Source organism: Centroberyx gerrardi, chromosome 9, assembly GCF_048128805.1.
Source record: "Centroberyx gerrardi isolate f3 chromosome 9, fCenGer3.hap1.cur.20231027, whole genome shotgun sequence".
Taxonomy (NCBI): domain Eukaryota; kingdom Metazoa; phylum Chordata; class Actinopteri; order Beryciformes; family Berycidae; genus Centroberyx; species Centroberyx gerrardi.
Genome location: NC_136005.1, coordinates 8,613,660 through 8,636,612, shown reverse-complemented (window position 1 = coordinate 8,636,612; position 22,953 = coordinate 8,613,660). Strand labels below are relative to the sequence as shown.

Below are 22,953 nucleotides of genomic sequence, written 5' to 3'. Positions count from 1 at the left end.
ACATTCTACATTAGGTGGTGAGTGGAGTGGAGTGGAGTGAGATAAACTGCTACCTTCTATATAACTGCTAAGTTATGATGAAGGGAAAAAGTATGAATTAATGCTTTCCTGAAAATATAATTCATTTTTGTTCATATTGGTGGTTGTTTGCCTGATGACTGAAGGTCAGTTTACCCAACTTTTCATTTACCACTAAATCATTGATTATTCATAGTAGGCTATTCTGTTACATCATCACACGGCCATCTTGGTAGGAAAACAACAGGTGATTGTAATAAATTAACAGCTGATTACAATCAAATACAGCCACAGCCAATGAACTGTCTATGTAAGGCACCATATTGGTAGGAAATGCATGTGACATCATGGGAATACTATATGAATAGGGGAATGTGAAAGTAGCCATATGGCGCATGCATGATGTGAAAACAATGTGGGGAGAATACGCATTTGTCTGAAAAGTGTGAACTTTTAGAAATAATTTGATAAGGAAAAGCAACTATTTTCAAACACAGCCTATATTATTATTTCACGTTGCGCGGCAGACAGACTAATATCACACCACTAGGTGACGTCCTTCCTTTAGAATCTCACAGCCATCTTAGTCTATGAATGAATATGGTCAGTATATTGCAAGAAACAGTAATTGTTCTTGATTAAGACATTACAGCATGGTGTGGAATGCATGCAAAGTTCATATGCCGTATAACTACTGTAGACTACCATTTGGCAAAATATAAAGGGAAAATAAATTAATAATATTAAGTCCCTGCCATAGCCTAAGTGATAGATTAAAATATTGTTATCCTCCCTGCAGACCTCATGCAGTTATTACACTCATATTGTTTAGTTCCTATATAGTTTTAAAGCAGGGCTCATAAAAGCCATATTGAGCCGGTAGTCTGCTAACTTTTTCAACTCCTTTCAAAGTGCATTTTGTCATGTACCCTCGAATTTCATAAGTCTAGACCACAATTATTAGATTTCCATTCACTAGGGCTGAAAACAGTCTGAGGGCTGTTCCTGGGAGCGCATTCTCTGCAGCGCTTAGGCGGTCACAAGACTTGGACATCGATGAACAAAAACATCGACACGTCAATTAGCAGACAGGTCAGCTATAAGCTTACAGGGCCACAGATTCTCCTCTGTCTGCATCCAACATCCAACAAGTCGCTCAATAACTTACTTTGGAAACTCTACCTTTTTACGCACTGTCGCGCAACCAAGTTATTTCGTGTTCTTTCTTTTTTTTTTTTACAATGGAAATTTCAACATGACCCTTCTTTACAAATTAACATTGCATAGCATTGTTTTGCCTTCAGAAGAGTAAGTTCTGCTTGGAGTTGAATTGTGCTGTAAAACTACATCTAGTGATGTTTTGGTGCGTAAAGGAGGGGCGCATGCCAAAGGGAGCGACTGCCACTAGAAGAAATTGAACCAAAGATGTCAACATTGCTTTACCACCCACTCGATATCGATTGTATTACCTTCAAGAAGCTGGCTCCTCGTATAAAACGGGACGCATTATTTCAAGAAAGACGGTGGTGAACGCAATCTGCTGGCTGTTCTCTCTTCCATCGGGACCGCAGACAACGCCTGGAGGAATTTGCTGAAGACAATTGTGTCCACTCAAGAGGACATAAGCATCTTTCACTCCTAAACTAGTAAGTTTGAAGTTAGATTAGCCTACCTAGTGTGGTTTTTTTCCCATGCAATGAACCAGCTGAAATGCATAGTGACTTACAGCTGATTTGAGCATAAATACACCTGCTTGAAGTTGAGGGCACCAAACCACTTCTGGTGACAAATCTCACTTTTAGAGGCTATGAACATTAACTCTGACATGCGAGTTTTTGGTTTTGTTATTGAGTAATTCTGACAAATGTGAAGGATCTCTAATGGCAAGCAACCATGGGACATCTTTTGGAGTTATGCATGTTGCAAAGTCCATAGTTATCTATTTGTTGTTGTAAAAATGCAGTATATCATTTATCCATGTCTCAAAAGTAGGACTTAACAGAAACCATTTAACCACTGTGTAATGTAACTTGACTTCTGTTTGCTTGTGTTGTCAGACAGTGAAGCCATGCAGGTGGAGAGGAAATGGCACATACTGTTGACTATCTTCCTTCTGCTCATCACCTCGGGCCAGTGCATGGACAGCAAGGAGGTCAAGCAGAAAGAGAGAAGGACCCTGTTGGATCTAATCTTACAGGTTATCGGAGACAGCCAGCAACGGGACAAGCCCCTCTCCAGGCGCTATAGCAGTGGACTCTTCACTGCTGCACAAGACATGAAGTTCTCCTCCCGCGAAAAGCCTTTCTATGTTCCTAGGCTGGATAACAGTAGACCCATAGGTAAGCTGATAAGATTTATTTTTAGGTACTGATGATGAAAGCATAATCCCCATTTTACCGTGGGAGACAGCTGTCATTGGTCTGGCATGTGCAGCACACCTCATTTAGGAGCACAACTTAGTCTGGCTGGAATGTTAACTTGGTTTATGTATTGTGTTTCTTTTAATCCAAGAAAAGTGGAAAAGGGAAATGAGGATTGCCTATCAATAAATGACACTGGGCAATAGTTTGCTTAAAAGACAAACCACAGGGTCTAGCAGGTATTTCTGTCCTCTCCTGTCCTGTTTCATTTTCTATAATGCAGGTATAGTTCACCTTTGTAAGATATAGAGAATATGTCGGATTTACTGTACGCTAGATGTTCTCATTGCCAAAAAATGTCTGCTTCTCCCAAATGTGCACCTGCCACCACTTCCAACAGACATATCACTCCCTCGTCCAAACAATAATTGATGAATAGGTGACATGCAAAAGTGGATGGATAGGTATCATGGAATTCATCGAGGAGTCTTGTCACGCCAAACTTGTGAATGATTCATTCAGTATGATTCATTGTAGAATCTTAAACATGAATGATCCCCCCCTCCCCACCTCCATCTCACTATGACGTTCCTGAAAGCATCTCCAATGGAGAGCATCTGCGCATGAAACATTACACAGAGCAGAACTACGCTGTGCCACATTCATGTAACTTATGGCCCTGCATTACAATCATTGTTACTCATACACTTGTTTTTACTTTGGCTGTGGAATGACGTGACTATATGAACAGACTATATAAATACCTTCCTTATCCGTGTAGACTATTAAAGTCCGGATCATGTTCTTTGTTTGAGCTCCTCAATCTGACTTAAGCAAGGCGAGATTCTATATCATTCCCACCAATATTGAGCTTTGCTAATTTCCCCTGAAGCAAATGGTGGTTTCAATGTGTCTTTGCGGTCTCCAACAAGTAAGAATGTGCTTGGTGTTGCTGTGCCTTTAATGGCTTACACAATGTAATATGTCCTGGCTGGAACTTAGCCATTCAGGTAAGTCCTTAATACATATCTCTTCAATTGTCTGAAGAGCCGAGCCACAATTTGCCTTTGAGGCTTACCCAAATCAGACTGTAATAAAGAATAAGTATCCTGGACAGACCCTTCATGTACCTGTTTTTATTGCTGTAATAGACGCAGTTAAACTTGAGAGTGTAGTCTAGGATTGTGTGTTATTGGTGGAGGATTCAGCGCCATTTGGAGTTTATAAAGTGCAGTGGGGTGTGTGGTTTGTTTATTTGCAGCTTCAGATTCTGCCAGAACTATCAGCCAGATCATGATTTTACAGATGTTTCACAGACATTGTGAGGTCAAAGATTGACTGGAGCCTTGACATTGTTCGAGAACTGTCTTGGCCCCAGCTTATGCAATTGGAAAAGTACCTCTCTCAAACCACTGACTGAACGGAATTTACCTTTTGAGGATATTAAGTACAGCATATTAGCAACTGGTGCGTGGGACATTGCCAAAGATCAACGGTCACGTAAGGATAGGAGATGTTTTGAACGCAATGAGGAGGAAACAGACAGATGCCTGCAACCCCACTGTTTTGTTCAATTTACTATAAAGTGCTTAGAATGTGAGCTCTTTATCATAACTTTAATGTTAGGCATTGTATAATAAGCAGGCATATTACAGGGAAACTCATCTATCTATCTAATAGCTCTGGCTAGGTTGGCCCCTACATGCTCCATACCTCCATATATAACCATAAGACCCGCAGGCCTGTTTATCTCTGTAAATTAGAGTAATTAGGGCTGTTTTGTTGTTTTGTTTTGTTATATAAGGCCTAATTAGAGGTATATGTGTGGAAATCAAAAGTCTCACAGTGGCTTCCAAAGATAGCTAAATGATTATCTTTCATCGTTCTCCTGCGTAAAGTACTACTCATTCCTAGGTCTCGGGGTAACATAATGTTACTGGCATGGAATTACTCTCATGACATTGATCTGCATTACAACTCCCAAACAATAATCTCTTTAGCCTGTTAGCATGTCCAGTGTGCTATCAGACACCTGTCTGTGTGGACAGTGAATGGGGATGGGTGGGCTTCATGCTCTTACCCCCCTTATGAATTACTGTTACATTATAATCAATGCTCTGACATCAGGTCACCATAGAGAGTAATGTACAGATGTAGCCATCATAGAAGTCCCACATGTTTGCTGCACTGCTGTTGAACTATGACTGCACAATTAATCATATACATACTGGATATCACGATTTTAGTTTCCACACTTCCTAATAATAGTAGAATTTCAGCAATATTGAGATATAACATTTCATTTAGAATGTCTGCTGTGGTCAAAAGATGTTTATATGTTATTTGTTGTTTATATATAAGATGAAAAAAGTGCAATAAACTCATTCAAATCACAAAGAATAATTATCAGGATTAGTAATCGGAATTGCAATATCTAGCAAAATAGTCAGGATTATCATTGTTGCCCTAATCGTGCAGCTCTATGTTGAACTGTTGACATGTTTGGAAATTCCTACAGCATTATGCACGATAGATGCGGGTGATTTTGACAATGACAAACTGTTATCATTTTTTTCCCCACAATTACTCATTATGATTACAGTGTGTGGCTATTTACAGGTTTTCTGTTTCTGAAATGAATATTGACTGACGAGCTAATAGTGCTTTTCCTTTCCAGAGATTGTTCCTAGAGATGTAAACCTGAAGGACAAATTCATTCAGCATTTCACAGGTAAGAAAATTGCCATCAAAGACTACATCATGACTATGAAATTTAGTCTTGATTGCATCTTAATTTAGTCTTTCCAGACTCTGGACAAATATTTCATCTGGCAAAGAGAACTTTTAGAGCATAACTGGCACATGTTTCACATACTTCTTTTGGCTAAAACTTTGCATTTTTGCCTCTTTGAGAAAAACTTTTCAAGGTTATAAGCCAATGTAAGCTTAAGTCATAACTCTACATGAACACTGCTGTGGGTCAGGAGAGGGTTGCCATGTCTTAGCTGTAGGCCAACAGTGCAGAGAAACGCAGCACATGGTCTGAAGCTGACAGAATAAAGTTGAAGGCAATGTGAGGTTAAGCTGATTATTTGTCTCAGGACCTTTGAGCAGAGTTCATTATTGGTGTGAAAATCTGGAAGCTTGTTGTTGGTGCAGAAACACTTGGGGGTGATTAGTACTGAAGACTCAGTTTGTCTGTGTAGTAAAGACCAGTTGAACCCTGATTCCTTATCCATGTACTCTGTTATAGTGCATTTAACACTTTCACTTGGTAGCTTGCATTTCTCTCTTTTGATCACTTCATTCACCGTGGGATTAGGTAGCCATGCCTAAACCCTCAGTGAGTGTGTAGCCAAAGTGCATCAAAGGAAATAATGGAGCCTGTGAAATCTTTGTACCTGTCCTGATGAGACCTTTTTTTCTATTAAGCAGGACCAGTCAAGTTCTCATCGGAGTGCAGAACACACTTTCATAGACTTTATCACAACACAAGGGATTGCTCAAGACCAGCATGTAAGTATGCCTTTCTAATGTCATGATACTGTGTGCATGATGTGCTGCATGTCTGCTTTATCAGTACAAGCCTGCACACCAGTCCTCCATATCAATATTCTTTAGTCTAAAGCCTATTAATAATAAAATAAAAGAAGAGTGATATGGCGATCTGGTGATTTTCTATAAGTTGTGCTTATTACAAACATTATGTTTCTGGTACCTTTCTATCAAGGAAGGTTCTATAGATTTGTGGATTGGAACAAACATAGAGTCCTCGTGCTAAAAACTGAATTTTATTGTTAATTTTTGGTGCGTCGGCTAACATGGACAATCTTGAAATAAACGAAGATAGACCGCACTCTGTTTCTTCTTGTTTTATTTTTCTGTATTTTTGACAGCCGGAACATCCGTGCCAAAAAAGAAAGAAAAATAAAATAAGAAGAACCAGAGTGCGGGCTGTCTTTGTTTATTCATAGATTTGCAATTAAAATGTGTATTACTATAATTGTATAGGTTGTATTAGGATCTCTGTTGTTTGCCTGGCTATAATGTGCTTGTTGGGGCACTGCTAAATGTTACTTTTGTCTGCAAAAGTTGAACGCTCTGCCTTCCTGTTCCTCCACTCTACCCAATCAAAGCCATAACCCTGTCAGCCCGGAACAATCTGCCCTTCAGTTTAGCTAGATTCGGAAAAGATTTTCGGTAGTCCCAGTCATTCCACTGTGAATGAATAGAGCATGTAATGACAGCAATGTCCTAGCCAAACTGAGGACTTCATTATTCAGAGTTTTAATTGAATAGACAGTATAATTGCTTCTCTTCCATGGATAACTCATACTCTCTAACAAGTCAATGATGTGAGAGTCACCCAGAGCCATTAAATTACGTAAACAATGTAACTTCAGTTTGCAAACTGACTGATTAGTCATTTCGTCAGGGTTGTTTACGTTGGGGAAATGGAAAGACGCCATCAGGCAGAAATTGGAGTATGACCTCAGATGATGTCCACTTGTCACAGATGCTTATCTGTTCAGCTAGTCTTGTCTTTATCGTGGACACAGTCAGTCAGAGAATGAAGTTTCTCTCTTTTTCCTGTGTTTTTTGCGTCTGTCTACAGTCAAATACATATCAAAACAGGCCTTCAGCCTAGAGGCACGGTATAATTGCCTTGTTGTGATATAGATAGTTGAGTTTGTCTTGGGCAATCTCGCTTCTGTAAAATAAAGAAGAACATGTGTTTTCCTCAAGCAATTTATCATCTCCAGAGCTGATCCCAGGCCAGACAGGGAGACATAGCAGACAAATGCAGATGGAGATTTGTCAGAATCAAGATGCATTTGTGTGTTTGTTGGACTGGGATGGGTATTGTTGCATGCAACATTTATGGTTTATTTATTATTCTGATTTGCCTCATGTTGATATTGGAAAACCATGAAGGAACAGTTGTGTACTTTATATGCAGAGGTTTATATGCAGACGTCAACACCGCCCTGCTGCTCACTTGTGTCTGTTGCATTGGCTTGAAGACTTTTTTTCACTCTAATATTGATTGACAAAGTTCATGGTTGAAGATCTGACAGTACAGGACTTTTTAAAGTATTTTGATAGTTTACAGCTGCATTGTTTGTGAACAATGGAGCTAAAGTACCTGACCTGTAATTGAGTTTAGAGTGTAACTTGAAATTTGAGCTTAAAAAGATTATTTTCATCATCAGGTTCCAACTTTCAAGAATCTTGGTGTTTATAGACACAAATGATATATTTGGGCTTAGATTATTAAGACTGGAGGGTACAATGATGTTGGCATATTAATGGCCTTTTTCCCATTATCTATCTTTCTTTTTTTTTTTTTCAGATTACAAAAGATGTGCAAGATTGCTAACACGATTAGCAATGAGTCCACTCTGCACGCAATCGTAGATGTTGCATGTGAGTAAAAGTGATTTTCTCTTCTTGGATGGGGTTCATGCTTGATTACTCTTTCTCAACATCCTCTATACTTCAAAGTGAATGTGGTTAATTAAGATACACATGGTGGACAGATATAACAGTAGTGTTCATCATGTTGCAGCTTAGATTGGCAAAGAGAGAATATTTTGTTGTCGGTTGGCCAAATTTACTCCAATGTGTGTCTGGCATCTTCAAGTAATATGTAAGGATGGAAGAAAACTGATGTTCACATAATCACAAACATGTGTCTCTAGAGCATCTGCCCAACATTTGTGCTCTTAGAGGATAATATTATTTAGCCTGAAGCAGAAAGAGGCACTAATATATTTGATTTTCATTTAACCTTTACATAAAGTTAGTCCTGATTGGCCTGAAGTCATACAAATCAATTTCATCATAAAGCATTAAACTGCGCACGAGAGAGACGCCCTCACATACACACACTGCTCAAAAAGTGCTGACAAACATGTGAAAACAATTTTAAAAAATGCAGGATATAATTTCAAAGTTCTCATAGTCCAGGTTCCTGTAATGTATGACCTTAAAAAACTTTCGAAAATGAGCGGATGGCCTTGAAAGTAAATATGCCTCAGCTCTCTGGGCCTTTCTCCATCCTAGGATCAGCACTTCACATCCTGATGGATATTTGTGTTGGCATAGCATCAGTTTCAATGATTTCACCATGATTTCTTGACCTGACAAGATCATGAGTACAAAACCTCTATAGCCTAATGTTTATAATGTCTTACCCCAAAACAGGGGTGGGAACCCTGATTGGTGTCCCAGAAAAGGAAACTGCAATATAGACTGGAACTGTAACCTTTATTTATCCAGGTTAGTCCCATTGAGATTAAGGATTTCTTTCACAAGGGAGAGCTGGCCAAGGCAGCGGTTGCACGTTCAATTACAGATGGAAATACAATAAAAAACAAAAGCAAAACATTTCACAATAACTGACAATCTGAGAACAAATTGAGAAAAATGGAATGAGAACAGATCTGGGAACTAGCAACAAATTTGGGAGCGAACCAATGTTAAACCCGCTCTCACTAGTCCTGAATCCCTGGGCTAAACACTGAGATCATCAGCCAAACTTTGAGAGGCTCCTGGTTTAGAAGCTCGTCATCGGTTCACCTGACGATGACACAGGAAGACTCAGACGATCTTCAGCGGATTAATTTTGGAGGCAGTCGTCGGTGTTAGGCTATCAGCCCTTTGTTCAGATGATCTTTGACGACAGCAGGTCTGAAGCGTCCACTGGCGTCTAGTCCTAGAAGCAACTCTGAGTAAAAAGCGCGCGCTCTCAGTGAATGAACGCAATTAGGTCCCGCTGGTGATGGATTGCCGTGAAAGACTCCATCCGCAGAAGTGGCCATTTTAGTTTTTCGTGGTATAGGAGGAATTCTTTTGATTGGTAAATTGAAGAGGCTGACACATTAGCACTCAGTTTTGCAAGTGAATCAGATAATGAGATCCTGTCTGCACTGTTCTGAGAAATCTGCCAAATGTATGTCACAAACGAGGGACCTTTGAAGGCGTATTAAGTGATTCATTATTTGAGTCATTTCTGGATGAGCTTCGTCTGTACGTATAACATCGAGGAATACCAGTAATGACAGGCCACAGCCATTCATTTTCCCCTTTCCCGCTTTAGAAGCTGGAGTCCACTTCTTCAGCAGGCTCAAGATGTCAACATGTGTCTTTGTCAATACTAGACTGAAGAACATCACTTTGAAACACAGCTTACAGAATGCAGACATTGGATAGATTTAACAGTCAATGTTTTTTTTAATTTTGTTTCAGGTCCAAAATAATGAAAGAGGGATCTATGTGTTGCCAAGGAAGTGCCTTCAAATCCACAGCAGTCATATGAACATTGTTTTAATTGTTTATAGTGTTTCTATTTTTTTGTCCTTGTTTGTTGATGTTGATAACGCTGACGGACATTGTTTGGTTATTTTGAATAGATTTGCTTTTTATTTTAATGTACCATGACCTGTATGTACCATGTATTTTTAAGGAAAACATTAATTTAATATTAAATACACCTATTTATTGAAAGGGTATGTATATAATTATTCACAATCTTTCAGAATCTGATTATTTTGGTAAAGGTTTCATCTGATGTAGAGGAAGCGTTTCTTTTTTCTCATCATGTGTGGCTTCCTCTTCCTCTATATTTTCCTTGTTGATATTATATTCTGAGACGGGCCTGCCTTGGTTTTAAAATCTGTCATACTCTGTCATTGTCTTCATTACATTTAATTTGGCACTTGAGTGATTTCTGACAATGAGAACATTATGGAATGACGACAATGGTGATAATGCACTGCAGTACCGAACAATAAAGAATATTGAAGCACAGCATATTTTGCTATTATTGGAGATGAGGGGGTTGAGGGGAACGCACTCGGGCTTCAGTGTTGAACAGGAGGCAGAGGGTATAAACAGTGTTCACTGGCTGCAAAGGGAGCTTATGACGGCAGACAGATTAGCTAATTGAGTAAAAATAATTGATCACTGGACATAAACCATTAAAGTGTTTAGTCTTGGGAGAAAAATGAGTACAAAATCCTCTGCTCACTGTCATTTAAAATGTGTAAAAAAAAAAAAAACATTGAAGAATTGAAGAACAAGAATTCCTTGCAGTCATTTTTCAACTTTTTTTGTTTTTTCTGGCAGGAACATTTGAAAGTTTCAGTCTGTTTCTCAACACCTCAGTGATGCGGTCTCCTCTGAGCGGGTGTTTCCGCTAACACTTCATTTCAAAATGTGTCTCTGGAGAACACACACACACACACACACACACACACACACACACACACACACATAGCTCAAAAATCTTGGACCCTGGCCTCATTCTCAGCTCTTGTCTGATTTTAAGACCAGACAAGACAAAGAGCAGACAAGACAAATTCTCAAGACAATCCCATGTGCAAGGCATTTTAAATGTTAGTAGCTTTATATAGCTTATCCACATAATATACTTCCATGTTTCCATGTGTTACAACCTGGCTCAAGGAAGTAACAATGAGGGGAGACATACGCCAAAGTAAAAGTTAAAACAACGATTTATTAACTAAAACTAAGGGAAAATAACTAGACGACACAAACTACATCAAACCAAAAGAACAGAACAAAAGGTGTGCATAGGTGAGGAGGGAGAGCTACACTGATGGTCAGCCGGCTTTTAAAACCCAAGGAGTACACTGGGCCCAGGTGCACTCAATCAGCCTTGACGACCCCACCCACCAGGCTCCTGCAAGACAGAGCCAGGAGAGTGGGAGGGTCGTCACATCATGTCATGGACAGTTTTTCCCTTTTGGAAGTATCTATTTCGTGTTTTGGAGCTTCTTGCGTAACTGTTGACAACAGGAAATGCAGTGAAAGAGCACACATGTTTTTATTGTTCCCAACAATTATCCCAGCAGCTGTCCGAATAATAAATCACGCCTCCTATTACAGACCTCCGACCATAGACTGCATGGTACGTGTGTAGTAATGTTTGATCACAGTAAATCAGCTGAAACCTGAAACACTGGAACATGATGATGAACTTTCCTCGTCTTGGTGTCAGACAAAAAGAAATACGAGTGTTTATTATCGCAGATCCAGGATGGAGCCTCTCAAAAGACCCTGCATGTTTTAATTATCATTTAAGACTCACGAATACAGAGAAACAAACAAAATTTGTATGAGACACTGAAGAAATTAAAACAAGCAAAGCTGCCATTTCCTCTCAGTGATTTTCTAACAGAAGCATAAGAGCTGTCATTTAATAAAATTAATTTTGGCATTTAATAATAAAGTACTTGATCATTGTCTATTTCTGCAGGAAACTTGCCCACCCTTATCGAGACGCTGCTGTAAAGTCCTGGCAAAATAAACAGGACCAAACCATTCTTCTTCTTGTCATCTTGTATCATCTTGTACTAAGATATGTGCCTGGGGAATAGTTACGGTTTTATTTTGGATAGTGAAATAAATATCGAGCCCCAGCACACATTGGGATGCTGAAGGAATAAGTTCTGAGGAAAACAAATGCTAAGCCAAAGATTACAACAGCTCAGTTCTCACGCCAGCATGTCTCGATAGACTCAAAAGGAATGATGTGTGACTTTAGCGTTATGCTACAAATCACTTATCACTCATTGTGGGTTATCATTAAAAAAAGATTATCTACAGAAACCATCAGTTCAAAAGCTTGTGAATGCAACTTGCATTGGGGGAAAAAATGCTTCCTTTAGGGGGTGCACATCCTATCAATGTGTTTGTTATTGCTCTCAGTGGTATTCTTAATGCGATGTTTTCAACTTGATATGAGATGGATGTCCCTTTGTCCTCTAGGGCCATAAAATCACTCAGATTGCTTCTCTTCCATAAATCACACCCTCCATTGTGGAAGAAACAACCTCTGAAAAAGGAACAAAAAGTCCAACCTGGAAATTTATGCTCCGCACTACTTATTGAATATCTTCAAACTTGCAGAACCCAGATCATTTAAAGCGAGAGAGATTATTTTAAGACGCAGCCAAATTGCCTCCTCTGTAGCGTACTGTATCATGATTACCTGGCACAATTAATGGAATGGGGTGATGTTTTCTGCTGGTGCTATAAAAGGATTAGGCGGCTAAAAATATGGCCGGCTCCTCCAGGGGCTGCACTGGGGATCCCTTTCTCACCGGGTGGGCAGGGCAGGGACACCGGATCCTAATCTGAGGAGGATATCACTTATCTGGAGACAAACAGCGCAGATTAGGAGAAGAGACAGAAGATGCACTGGGGATGGCATGTGGGAGGGTTCTAACACAATTACACACAAGCACCAAATCCCTCCTCTGGTACCTCTGAGAAATGCCGGCGAGATAAAGTGAGACAAAGCCATGGCCATTTCCCTCCTGTCAGACTGCGTCCAGCTGCACCACACAGCTCAGGGACAGAGGGAAGAGGACCAGACCGACGACGTCCCAACGCTGCAGCTCTGCCAATTTAAGGCTCTGCAGACAGTCGCCTCAAATCGCACCGTTCTGTTCCTTGAAACGGGATGGGCTCAAAGACAGAGAATTAGGGTTTAGCCTTTCTATCCTTTGTTCTGCATGAGGAGGCTGTGATTTGGACTGACAGTAACACCAGGCTTACAACAGACTTGGCCCAACAACACATTTTATCACATCCCAGTTCTGAGGTGATACCAGTTCAGCAAGTGAATGAATTGTCCTGGTTTTTGCCTTTAATGGGCTTTGAAATCATAAACACATGTGATTTGGTTACAATAGCCCTTTGGCAGTTAGTTAAAACAGTACTAAAATGATTAAATGCCACCTATTCATAGGAGATTATGAGTAGCATATAACCTAAAACACGGCTCCATATGACGTACCTCAAACTCCCCCTATCCCCACAAGAATTTTGTTGCAAAAGTAAACACTTTAATCCAATTTGTTAGGCCCCAAGGCCTCATGTAAGCAAACCACCTTATTTATAGTGATTGCAGTAGCCTAGATGGCTGTAAAATTGACATAGAGGGCTCATTGATTCATTGTGTGGGTCTCATGATTAATTCATAGCTTTTCATTCCTATCTCTTTTATAGAATGCATAAATCCCTACATGAGTCACCAATAATAGACATTCAAATAGGTAGCAACACAACCTCCATTAGTAATTCGACAGGTGGAAAAGGAATTAATTGTCATGTATCCAGTAAGTCCTTCTCCACAGCATTGTCATTGTGCAATAACGAAGAACGCATTGCACTGGGGGCACGGATGTGAGTGACTTTGACAGATTTAATCTGAAGAAACCCATTCCAGGGGTTTCACTGTGTGCTGCTGCCAACAGTGACCAGGTTTTGGGTTTTCTTTGTGTTAACCCTTACGCCGCACCTTGGAGATACAGCAGTCTCTTGTCCACATTGTGCAAGACAGTCTGATAGGACCGAAGTGAGACGATGCAGCTCTGTCTCGGTGCCAGCTGCAGTGTCTTTGATCGTGGTGCTGGAGGTGTTGGCAGAGGCCTCCCTCCTCCCCCTCTGCATGCCCCACACTGTGTGCTCTGACACCCTGCCATGACTGAGACTAAAATATGAAACCACTGATTAACTGCAAGGCATTTTAGAGCCAAGTCTATTTTTCACCACAATGGAAGTGACATAGTTAACTAAGAGATTTTTATTAAGAAATTAATAAGCAATTTACTTCAGGTTTATTTTCATTTCATCAAGTATAAGGTGCAAGATTTACACCAATGTCCACTTTAGAAAGAAAATAAATGTCCCAAATGTACAGTTAGGCAATCAAAATATTCCTTATGAAGAGAGTGGTTTTTCCCTCATGAGACACAAGGCTGTATAGTGATGTTACCAGAAGTGGGTGGATATGTACTGTATCGTTCAATCATTCATGCTTCAAATGCATAGCAGCAGATGGCCTCTGATAACCTGATTGGGGCCTGATTTATACTCTGCTGGTCCAACAGAGTTATGTAACATTTGGCGTCAGCTTGCAAAAGAGTTCTGCAAGAGATATAACTCGCAAGAGCTGTGTGATGTAACACGCAAAACCTAAAACCAGATGTCACACAACAATATATCAACTTCTAAAACTGTGGCTTTAGTTTACAACAAAGTGTAGATAAAACTTGATCCACAATGAAACATCTTCATGAAAAAAGCTGCTCAAAAATGCTACATGATTTGAAATGCTACACCAGTGAGCAGTGTTTACAGAAGCACTGTGATGGAGAGACACACACGAGAATGACACAAAACAAGCATCACTCACTGCAGACAGTCGAGGTATTGGCTGTTTTTATCTGTTCCAGACGAGAGGTCTGTCAAGAGTGAAAATTAATCAAGGCAATTACAAGCAATTTAGTATAATATTCAGTGTCATTGTCACTCACAGACATCCAGACTCTTTATTGGGTCTCTCTCTCTCTCTCTGACACACTCATTCACACTACAGTCAGTCAGTATTTAAACCAAACATCTTGCATGACATTTGAATTGTAATTGAAGCAATGAAAAATAAAATCAAACAAAACCATACACAGATACCACAAACAAATGATCTCATTTGAAATCTGTACATGTAATAACAGGCAGTCTTGATTTTTGGCCATTTGCAGGCCAAACTGTAAAGCACTCCTCATAATGTAGATTTGACAAGTAAAAACAGGGTGACAAACATGATGTGAAATGGTTTCACACAGCACAATTAAATTACATTTTTAGTAATTTTAACACAAAAATATGCAATATTAATTTCATTTGCAATAAGCAGTAGAATTGCATTTATGTACAGTACGATATGGACAAAATCTCTGTGCTACGTTGTGATAATGTACCATAATAGAGTAAAAGGCCACTGTGATCAATACTTGTATATTAATCTTGTACCAATGTTCATTTCAGCTGAAACAGAACTGAAGGGTTTCAGTCCAAACTTTACATACATTTTAGGACTTTAGGACTTTATGTTCATTGCTAAATGTTTCAAAAATGGAAGTGATTGCATTCTCTTCAGTATCATTATTTTGTAAGCAACAGCATTAGGCTATAACAGCAAATATGACAGTCCACGTCTCAATTTGGAACAAAACTCTTCAACTGCATAGGTATTGTACAATATATTATATAGAAACATCATCCAGGCCATCGTGTGATGATAAACTATTGCAAAGTCCACTTTGATCAGCACTGTATCTTGCTCTGGATGGAGAATAATGCAACCATTAAAGTATATAGAAGAATATGTGTGTTTGATTTTGTACCATCCTCGGTTAATGCTCCTCTCCATGGTTATTATAACAACAAACCATGTGGCCAGTCAGAGAATCGGCTCTGTGTCGTTCCAACTGACAACTGCGTCTTTCCACCTGGGTAAAAAAAAAAAAAGTAAAAAAATATACAGATTAACATCTTTTAAATCAGTTTGCAAATCCCTACATAGTGATCAGTAACAACAAACCTAAAATAAACATTACAGGACAGCAGAGGAAATACAGTATACAACAAGATAACAACAAGAACAAGAATAAACACATCACACATTTTAAAACACTGTTCAAGACCTTTTTAATGCCAGTTAGAATGAAATATTATGACCAATTTTGCCACTGAAATAAATACTTTTGTCCTATCAGAGTGCAGGTCGACGTACAGAATGCTAAGAAACTGCAGTTGTTTTTAAAACCTATAAAGCTAAATTTAAGATTTAAAGGCTCTCTTGTGCAGTCTTCAAGGAATTTGGATAGGTAATCAAATTCAACACATTTTAAGACGTTTTCAGGACCTGCAGACACCCAGGCATGGGTGTGTGTGTGTGTGTGTGTGTGTGTGTGTGTGTGTGAAATGCAAAGGAACCTTACTTTGTTCGGATGCAGTGCTCCAGAGGAGGGACGAGGTCAGGGTCGATATCTTGTTGACAGCAGAGGGCCGATGTGCCAACAGCTAAAAATACACTTAATATTAATAATAATAAATAAAAAACATTTAAATAATAACATTAATAATTTAAAAAACACTTAATATTGACTCAGAATGACCTGCACTACATAATAATCACTCATTAGTGATAATATCAACAGCAGGAGAGTGTTCCTTCACTGGTGCGAGGTGATTATGAGCGATATATAACCCATAAAGTATAACACACAACATATGAACTGACAGGGTGAGACCGCAGCCAAAAACACAGACAACTTGAATGAGTGATGCTACGTACAGACAGTGAGGCGGATGTCCTCCTGCTGATTGGCCAGTCCGTCGTAATAGTAGAGGTCAAACTCCTGAGCTCTGTCCTGATTGGTCAACAGCTCCCTCTGCAGGCCGAACAGCACGCTGAAGTGGCTCTCACTGCACACCACCCAGATGGGGAAGCGGGGGGTCTGCAGGTTAGCTCCTACCTTAACACACAATAAAATACAACACAACAGAAGAGTCTATTAGCCTGTAAGTGACTTTTCAACAGTCTCAACATTCTCCATTCTACTTTTATCATACAGTTATATAGCTAGGTTGAGTCACAGAATACAGGTTTATTAAAGTCACAAGCAAACGTCATTTCAACTGTGTCTTTCGTCTGTAATTCAATGCATTTACCGTTGAAACAGGATGTTGGGGCGGGACATAATGCAGGGACGGACTGTTTGAAAAGTGTTCCAAAGTACAAAAATGCTTTGCACATAGTCCTGAGCTGTCACAAATTTCAGATTCTTCAAAATAAATAAATTTCAGCGACCAGGATGGGAAGGCAGGGGATCAAAAATCTGATGGTAGTGTTGGTTGGAACTTTTATCTACGCCTACTGGTACACCATGAACTAACCACTAAAAATATGCCGTTTTCCAGGAAGCAAATTACTGGAAACTAATGGAACTTTGATATAAAAATACATGAACATAAAAATCTAATTTTTTAATGTATTTTTTGTTAAATAAGTGTGTGTTAGGGTATGGAGAATTAGCTAAAAGGTGAAAAAGTAATGTTTGTAATGTTTCATTACTCTGTTACTGAAGTGCATGGAACTGGCAGTTTCAGCCAAGCAATCTGATTGATCAAAGAAACTTTCCAACTGTGCTGATCATTTCATTTAGTTGCTATATGCCACCTCTTGTGATAACCAGGGAGCTCGTGAGCTATGTTTCCTGTTTTCTCCCGTTTGTGTTTTTTTTTGGCCATGCATGTGTACTACTTTGAAGAAAACGTTTTCACACAGCACACGTGTTGCTAACCATCTTACTGTATAAATCCCATAACACTCTTGAGGACGTTCTTTGCTGTGATCAGTGCTGCTGACGGTATTGCAGCTGTGCCCATAATCACAGTAAAGAACGCCCGTCGTAGGTATCATTCAGCTGAATCTAAACTAGAGGAGAAAGCCTGATGACCTGAGGCTGAGTCACCCGGCACTGTGCCTCACCTTACAGATGTTATAATGTTCAAATAAGGAGAGCAGGCCGATGTCACAGCAGCCTTGGATTCCCTTCAGCAGGGTCAGATTGCCATTCCCCGAGTCCAACTCCATATCATTATCAAAGACGTTAGAAACTGCCCGTCCGCATAGCAACAGGTTCACCAGCTCCTGAAGAAATAAAACCAAAAAGGCAATGTCAGCATCCAGAATACACTGTGTATGTAGTGATATGTATCGCTTACTGTCTGTTCTATGTATTGCACTTAGGTCCTGTTGATTTGGTACTGTGTGTGCCTTCATGTACTTGTGTTACTATGGTAGTATTCACAGCAAATTTCCCAGTGTTGACAATTATTTGAAGTTGACAAGTGTTGAGTGGAGAACTCTGAGAGCTGATATGGATCTGAGGCAGCTGTTCAAAACTGTTAAATTGACTCTGATGTGTGTGGACTTAGATAAACACTGGTTAACTCTGAGTTAAATTAACACTGACAATTGTCACCCGGACAAATTCCTGTATATTTATTGTTCTTAGAAAGCGATTCTGATTTACAACCAAACACAATAACCATGTGCTCTGAACCCGTACAGCATGCAACCTCTTATTTTGTAGCAGACCTGTGTGCAGTAGCCATGGGCTCCTATGAGCGTGGTGGTGGGCACGTCCATATCCTCTCTCACTCTGAGGAAAGGGTGAAGAGAAACCACAATGAGGGTATGTTCCACCGTCTGCCTCACAGTGTTTTATATAATCTGTAAGTGCAGTAATGGTGTTAAAAAAGCTCCACATACTTTTCAATAGATCGAGAGAGGACAGCAGATATGATCAGCAGAATGCATGCTAAGGCTCCAGACTCGAACTATGGGAAAAGAAAAGATCAATTAAAGCAAAAAAGGTCGACTGCAGGAGTCTTTAATAGATTTGACAGTTGAGATGAAACAGAAAGTTAACAAAGAATCTCTAACCTGCTCAATGTGCTGCTCCAGAAGCAACTGCAGGTCCTTTAAGTTGTCCACAGTGAAACATGTTACCTAAAACACAAGATGTTCATAACACTCACATTGTGGTGTGGAGAAAGAACTGTCTTGGCTTTAACATGCCAGGGGGATTGGGCTGTCCGTACATCGCGCAAATTAGAGAAATTATGCGATATAATAGCAAAACTTCAATAGATCCAAAGTTAAAGTTAAAAAGTAAAAAAATAAACTTTCATTTTGCTACCCAATTCTTTGCAAATTGATATTATTATCATGACTACAGTATCCTATTCAGTCCAAAGAAGATAAGAAAAGTTAAATACCAATGTGAAATGTTTTTGCTATTCCAAATGTGGCTGTGATGCTGTGATAACACAATCATATTACACAAACTTGATCTAATAAAAAATGTCACATTAAATTACTGTCAATGAATGTTTGTCTGATATAATTAGAATGTAGATATATTTAGAATATGACATTATGCTGCTAGGCCCAACTAGAGTGCTGGCCTATATGCCATTTGTTGGACTTGAAAATACATTTCAGCAGGTGGGAGCCTGTACCTTTTCAAGCACTCCTTCAGATCTGTAGTGTCCAGTTGGGATGAAATGGTTTCTTCCTGAAGTTCTGTTAAAAAAAGGTAAAACAAGCACACAAATTGCTTAAAATAACGCTCCACATGAGATGACATGCCTTATCAAGCATTTCTGAGATAAGATGGTCATAGATGCTAAGTACAGGTATGGTTTGGGGTGATTGTGGGACACGAGAATTTACTTTTGAGCCCTCTAGAGGTGATGTGAGCCCAAGTCAACAAACCAATGTGATGGAAGGTGCCCAATTGATAATGACAGACCCGACAGCCCCTATCCTTAACATCTAAGCCAGGTTTCTGTAGGCACTTCTATAGGCCTAGTTAAATAGCACAAGGAAAGGATACATGAAATTCTGATTTTTGTTAAAAAATGGTTGTGAAAAGTTTAACTGGAGAAAAGCATGATCTTACATTGCAATGGTGGCTTGTTTTTCCTCTCCAGCCCTCCACAGGATCTCAGCAGCAGCTAAAATGAGACACTTTCTTCTGGTAGCGTTGGAAGGTCTTAACCTCCTGGTAACAAAGTGGCATTTGAATGAAAACCAGGTAATCTGAGGTAATTACAGAGTTAATACCACAATGCATAGGCTGGTACTTAACAATGGCTACAAAGCACTCCTTGATGTGAATTAATGGCTGGTAAAAGCCATCCAAGTGATTACAGTATGGAGCATATTCTATAGGGTAGAGCTTTGAATTGAAGGATAACATACTGAAGGCCTGTATTACTGCTGTCGATGCTTTCAAACAGGAGTTTCTTTAGAACACAGGCTTGGATGGATGCCAAAACTCCACACGGACCGCCCTAGAAAGCAAATATATATAATAATGTAAAGGCATATATAAGCATATAAAACCATAAATCGTATGGAAATCAAAGTGCCAGATTATTGACTGGTGGCAACAGGTGGCAACCTTTTTCTGCACAATTCCATATCTCAGGTCGTGTGTTTCCGAGAACGTAAAAGCCTGATTCCGCCACTCAACGTTGAAACATCTTGAGCCGGAGCCAAGGAGAACCTCTTTCAATGCCTGGAAAAATACGTAAAGAGAAAAGACACAGTTAGTCAAAGACAGACTCCGTTCTCAACATTTATAAAGAAACGATGGTGTAGTTCACCTACCATGGCAGTGTGTTGGTCCATAGGGCGGCTTGCATAGCTCTGCTTTGGGACGCTTGTCTGGAAAGACACTTTGGAGAGTTCTTGAAACTCCTCATCGTCATCAATGTCATCTGGGAATCCATTAACACACCGTCAGCTTTGACAAATCTGGGGCAACAGGTTGTTTGATAAAAAGACAAAGGGGCTCAATGCGGCCTCTTTTTCTATTCCTGTACAAATACAATGCTTACCCAAAATCATCTCTGACACATCCAAATGATCAACATTTTGATTGGTCAGTGACTTTGCTCTAGGAGAAAGGACACAATGCACAAAACATTCTGAACAAATCAGTAGGAAAACAACATAAACAGTATAAAACCATAAATTCACCAGACTGCATATGAAGAAGGTAGTAGTTCAAAGCTATTTACTTTCTTGTCTTCCGTATGTCTTTTCCCACTTTTTCAAAGCCTTCTTCGCTCTGCCCTCTCTCTGTGCTCCACGACTGCTGTCTCTCTCTAACAGACCCAGCTGAGTCCACTTCAGTTAGGCCGCTCTCTAAGCTTTTCTGATGTGAGCCGGTCACTGAAGGCCCAACACCAGAATGCCTGTTGTCGTCCTCATTTCCAAGCAGCGGCGGAGGCAGCCCCGCCCTTCGAGTCTGCCTTTTTCTGTTTGATCCCTAAAAGGAAAAACATTGGCAAAGAAAGAATAGGATAACAATATGAAATGGGCTCATGAATTTCTTATTAACTGCATCACAAGTTCAGCTCAATTCAAGTGTAATTTAGTTAGTTTAGTTACTTTAATTATTTAATTTAGTTAATTTAACAATACCTGAGTTGAGCTAGCTATTGGTCCAGCCATTAAGCCACGTCTAACACGGTTTGTTCTGTTATTTTGGGCGCTTTCAATGATAGTAGTCCTTCTTTCTGGTTCTCTCCTGGTGAAGCTCTCATTCCCGTGGAAGGAAGCCATCGGTGGCTGCCCTTTCTGGCTTCCTGAGCAGTCACTCCAGAAACCTGTCTGATTATGTGTGGAGTGTCTGTCTGACTCAGGTAATGATAGTGTGCCTTGAGAAAGGCAGCTTTCCTCTGTAAATGATCTGTGAGTCAGACAAATCCCACATCAGTTCAAATAGATTGTCACACAAACATTCAAGGCACCTGAAAATGAAGTAAAAAGGTGGATTTTTAATTACCTTATTTTGGTAGGTTTGCTACTAACAAAACTTCTTGTGCTATCCTCTGTCTTGGTGTCATTCATCACTATTGGTGTCATGGCAGGACAGTTAGCGGCAGTAGTCAAGTTGATAGTTGGGGTAGACAGCAGAGGATCACTGTTGAAGGTTAACTTGTCAGTCTTGTTCTCCTCGATGTGATGTTTTACAATAATCTCCAACAATGTTTTTAGAGGGTTTTTCTGAACCTGGAACGATAGACCTGGGAGGTTAGCTACAGTCTCGGGACACCCACCTGGCTAACCAACCAGACCAGAAGAGAAGACTCACCTTATTGTTTTTATAGAGACCCTCCATGTGAAGAATTTGTCGTAGGTCTGATCTGTTGTTGATACTGGCCTCGGTGCGAGGATGCTCCTCATCCATGCAGGCAATCGTTCTCTTTAGTCCCTGCACATACATACAGTTTAGCCTAGCCAGATACAGGCTAACGCTAACTAGCTAGCTCTGTTAGCGTTTTGCATTTCAAAGAAAAGATGAGCATACAGTTCACGACATAACTTACCTTTCGACTAAGATATTCCCGCACAAGGGAGGAGGACACTTCTTCAACTAGCACGACCATGATGGAAACGCGTCAATAACGGTCTTCTGCTAGAGGAAATCAACAAGCATTTTGACGATGGTCGTTAGCAAACTATCTACACAAAGGCTGTGCGCGATGTGCTGCGCCACGTACTGCTTACTATCCCGATGTTCGGGATCCTGATGAACCGTGGGTGGTTCTGAGACTATCCATGTGTGTTAAAGATTAGTGAAACTGCGCATGTCTTGCAGAGTTTGTTGTGTGGGAATGTCTGTTGCTATGGTGACGCCTGCCGCTCCGCTCATTGCGTGAAAAAACGTCTTCAGCCCTCCTGTGTCGGTGCTGCATTCAAGTCGTGTGGGAACAACCGGTGAAATTCTTAAAAGCAACGATTTGGAAATGTTATTGCACATAACAGACGTGCACTTAGCGAGTGATACGTTTGAGTCCATGTTTTACAGCAAACCACATACTGGAGCAAACAAAATCTAGCAAAAGTTGTGATAACAGGCTTATGTGATGATTGTTGTACAACTTGAATGCATCATAGTTCCAAACCGGAATAGGGTTTCTCATCGTTCCCCAGCCAAGAAAGCTATTTTATGTCACCCCTGGTTGAGTCTGTGATCACGTATTCTGAGTTCAAATAATATAAGGTAATACAAGTGTTGTCAATGATATACCTTACAGTTTCTCTGTACAGACAGACAACTATATGGTCATGGAAAGTGACTTGGTTGAGGGTCACACAAGGCTAACAGGC

General features: G+C 40.0%; 2 protein-coding genes across 3 annotated transcripts; one reads left to right on the top strand and one right to left on the bottom strand.

Annotated features, from left to right (window-relative positions):
* The first annotated feature begins 1,403 nt into the window (after nt 1–1,403).
* On the top strand, nt 1,404–9,844 carry alkal1 (ALK and LTK ligand 1). 2 transcript variants are annotated; one of them, XM_071908608.2, is made up of 6 exons: nt 1,404–1,664; nt 2,076–2,357; nt 5,056–5,109; nt 5,814–5,894; nt 7,732–7,805; nt 9,630–9,844. In XM_071908608.2, the coding sequence occupies exons 2-5, from the start codon at nt 2,087–2,089 to the stop codon at nt 7,794–7,796; spliced, it is 471 nt and encodes a 156-aa protein (XP_071764709.1). In that variant the 5' UTR covers nt 1,404–1,664; nt 2,076–2,086; the 3' UTR covers nt 7,797–7,805; nt 9,630–9,844. The 2 variants fall into 2 exon arrangements, with proteins under 2 accessions (XP_071764709.1, XP_071764708.1); XM_071908607.2 differs by having other exon boundaries at nt 5,811–5,894.
* Nucleotides 9,845–14,442: 4,598 nt separating this feature from the next.
* On the bottom strand, nt 14,443–22,307 carry mindy4 (MINDY lysine 48 deubiquitinase 4). The gene is made up of 18 exons (XM_071908568.2): nt 22,170–22,307; nt 21,935–22,054; nt 21,626–21,852; nt 21,262–21,529; nt 20,856–21,106; nt 20,673–20,731; nt 20,443–20,552; nt 20,234–20,350; nt 20,032–20,123; nt 19,730–19,831; nt 19,287–19,350; nt 18,709–18,774; nt 18,535–18,602; nt 18,361–18,424; nt 17,749–17,910; nt 16,552–16,732; nt 16,196–16,277; nt 14,443–15,703 (listed from the first exon to the last, which is right to left on the bottom strand). The coding sequence occupies exons 1-18, from the start codon at nt 22,227–22,229 to the stop codon at nt 15,655–15,657; spliced, it is 2,142 nt and encodes a 713-aa protein (XP_071764669.2). The 5' UTR covers nt 22,230–22,307; the 3' UTR covers nt 14,443–15,654.
* Between the last annotated feature and the right edge of the window lie 646 nt (nt 22,308–22,953).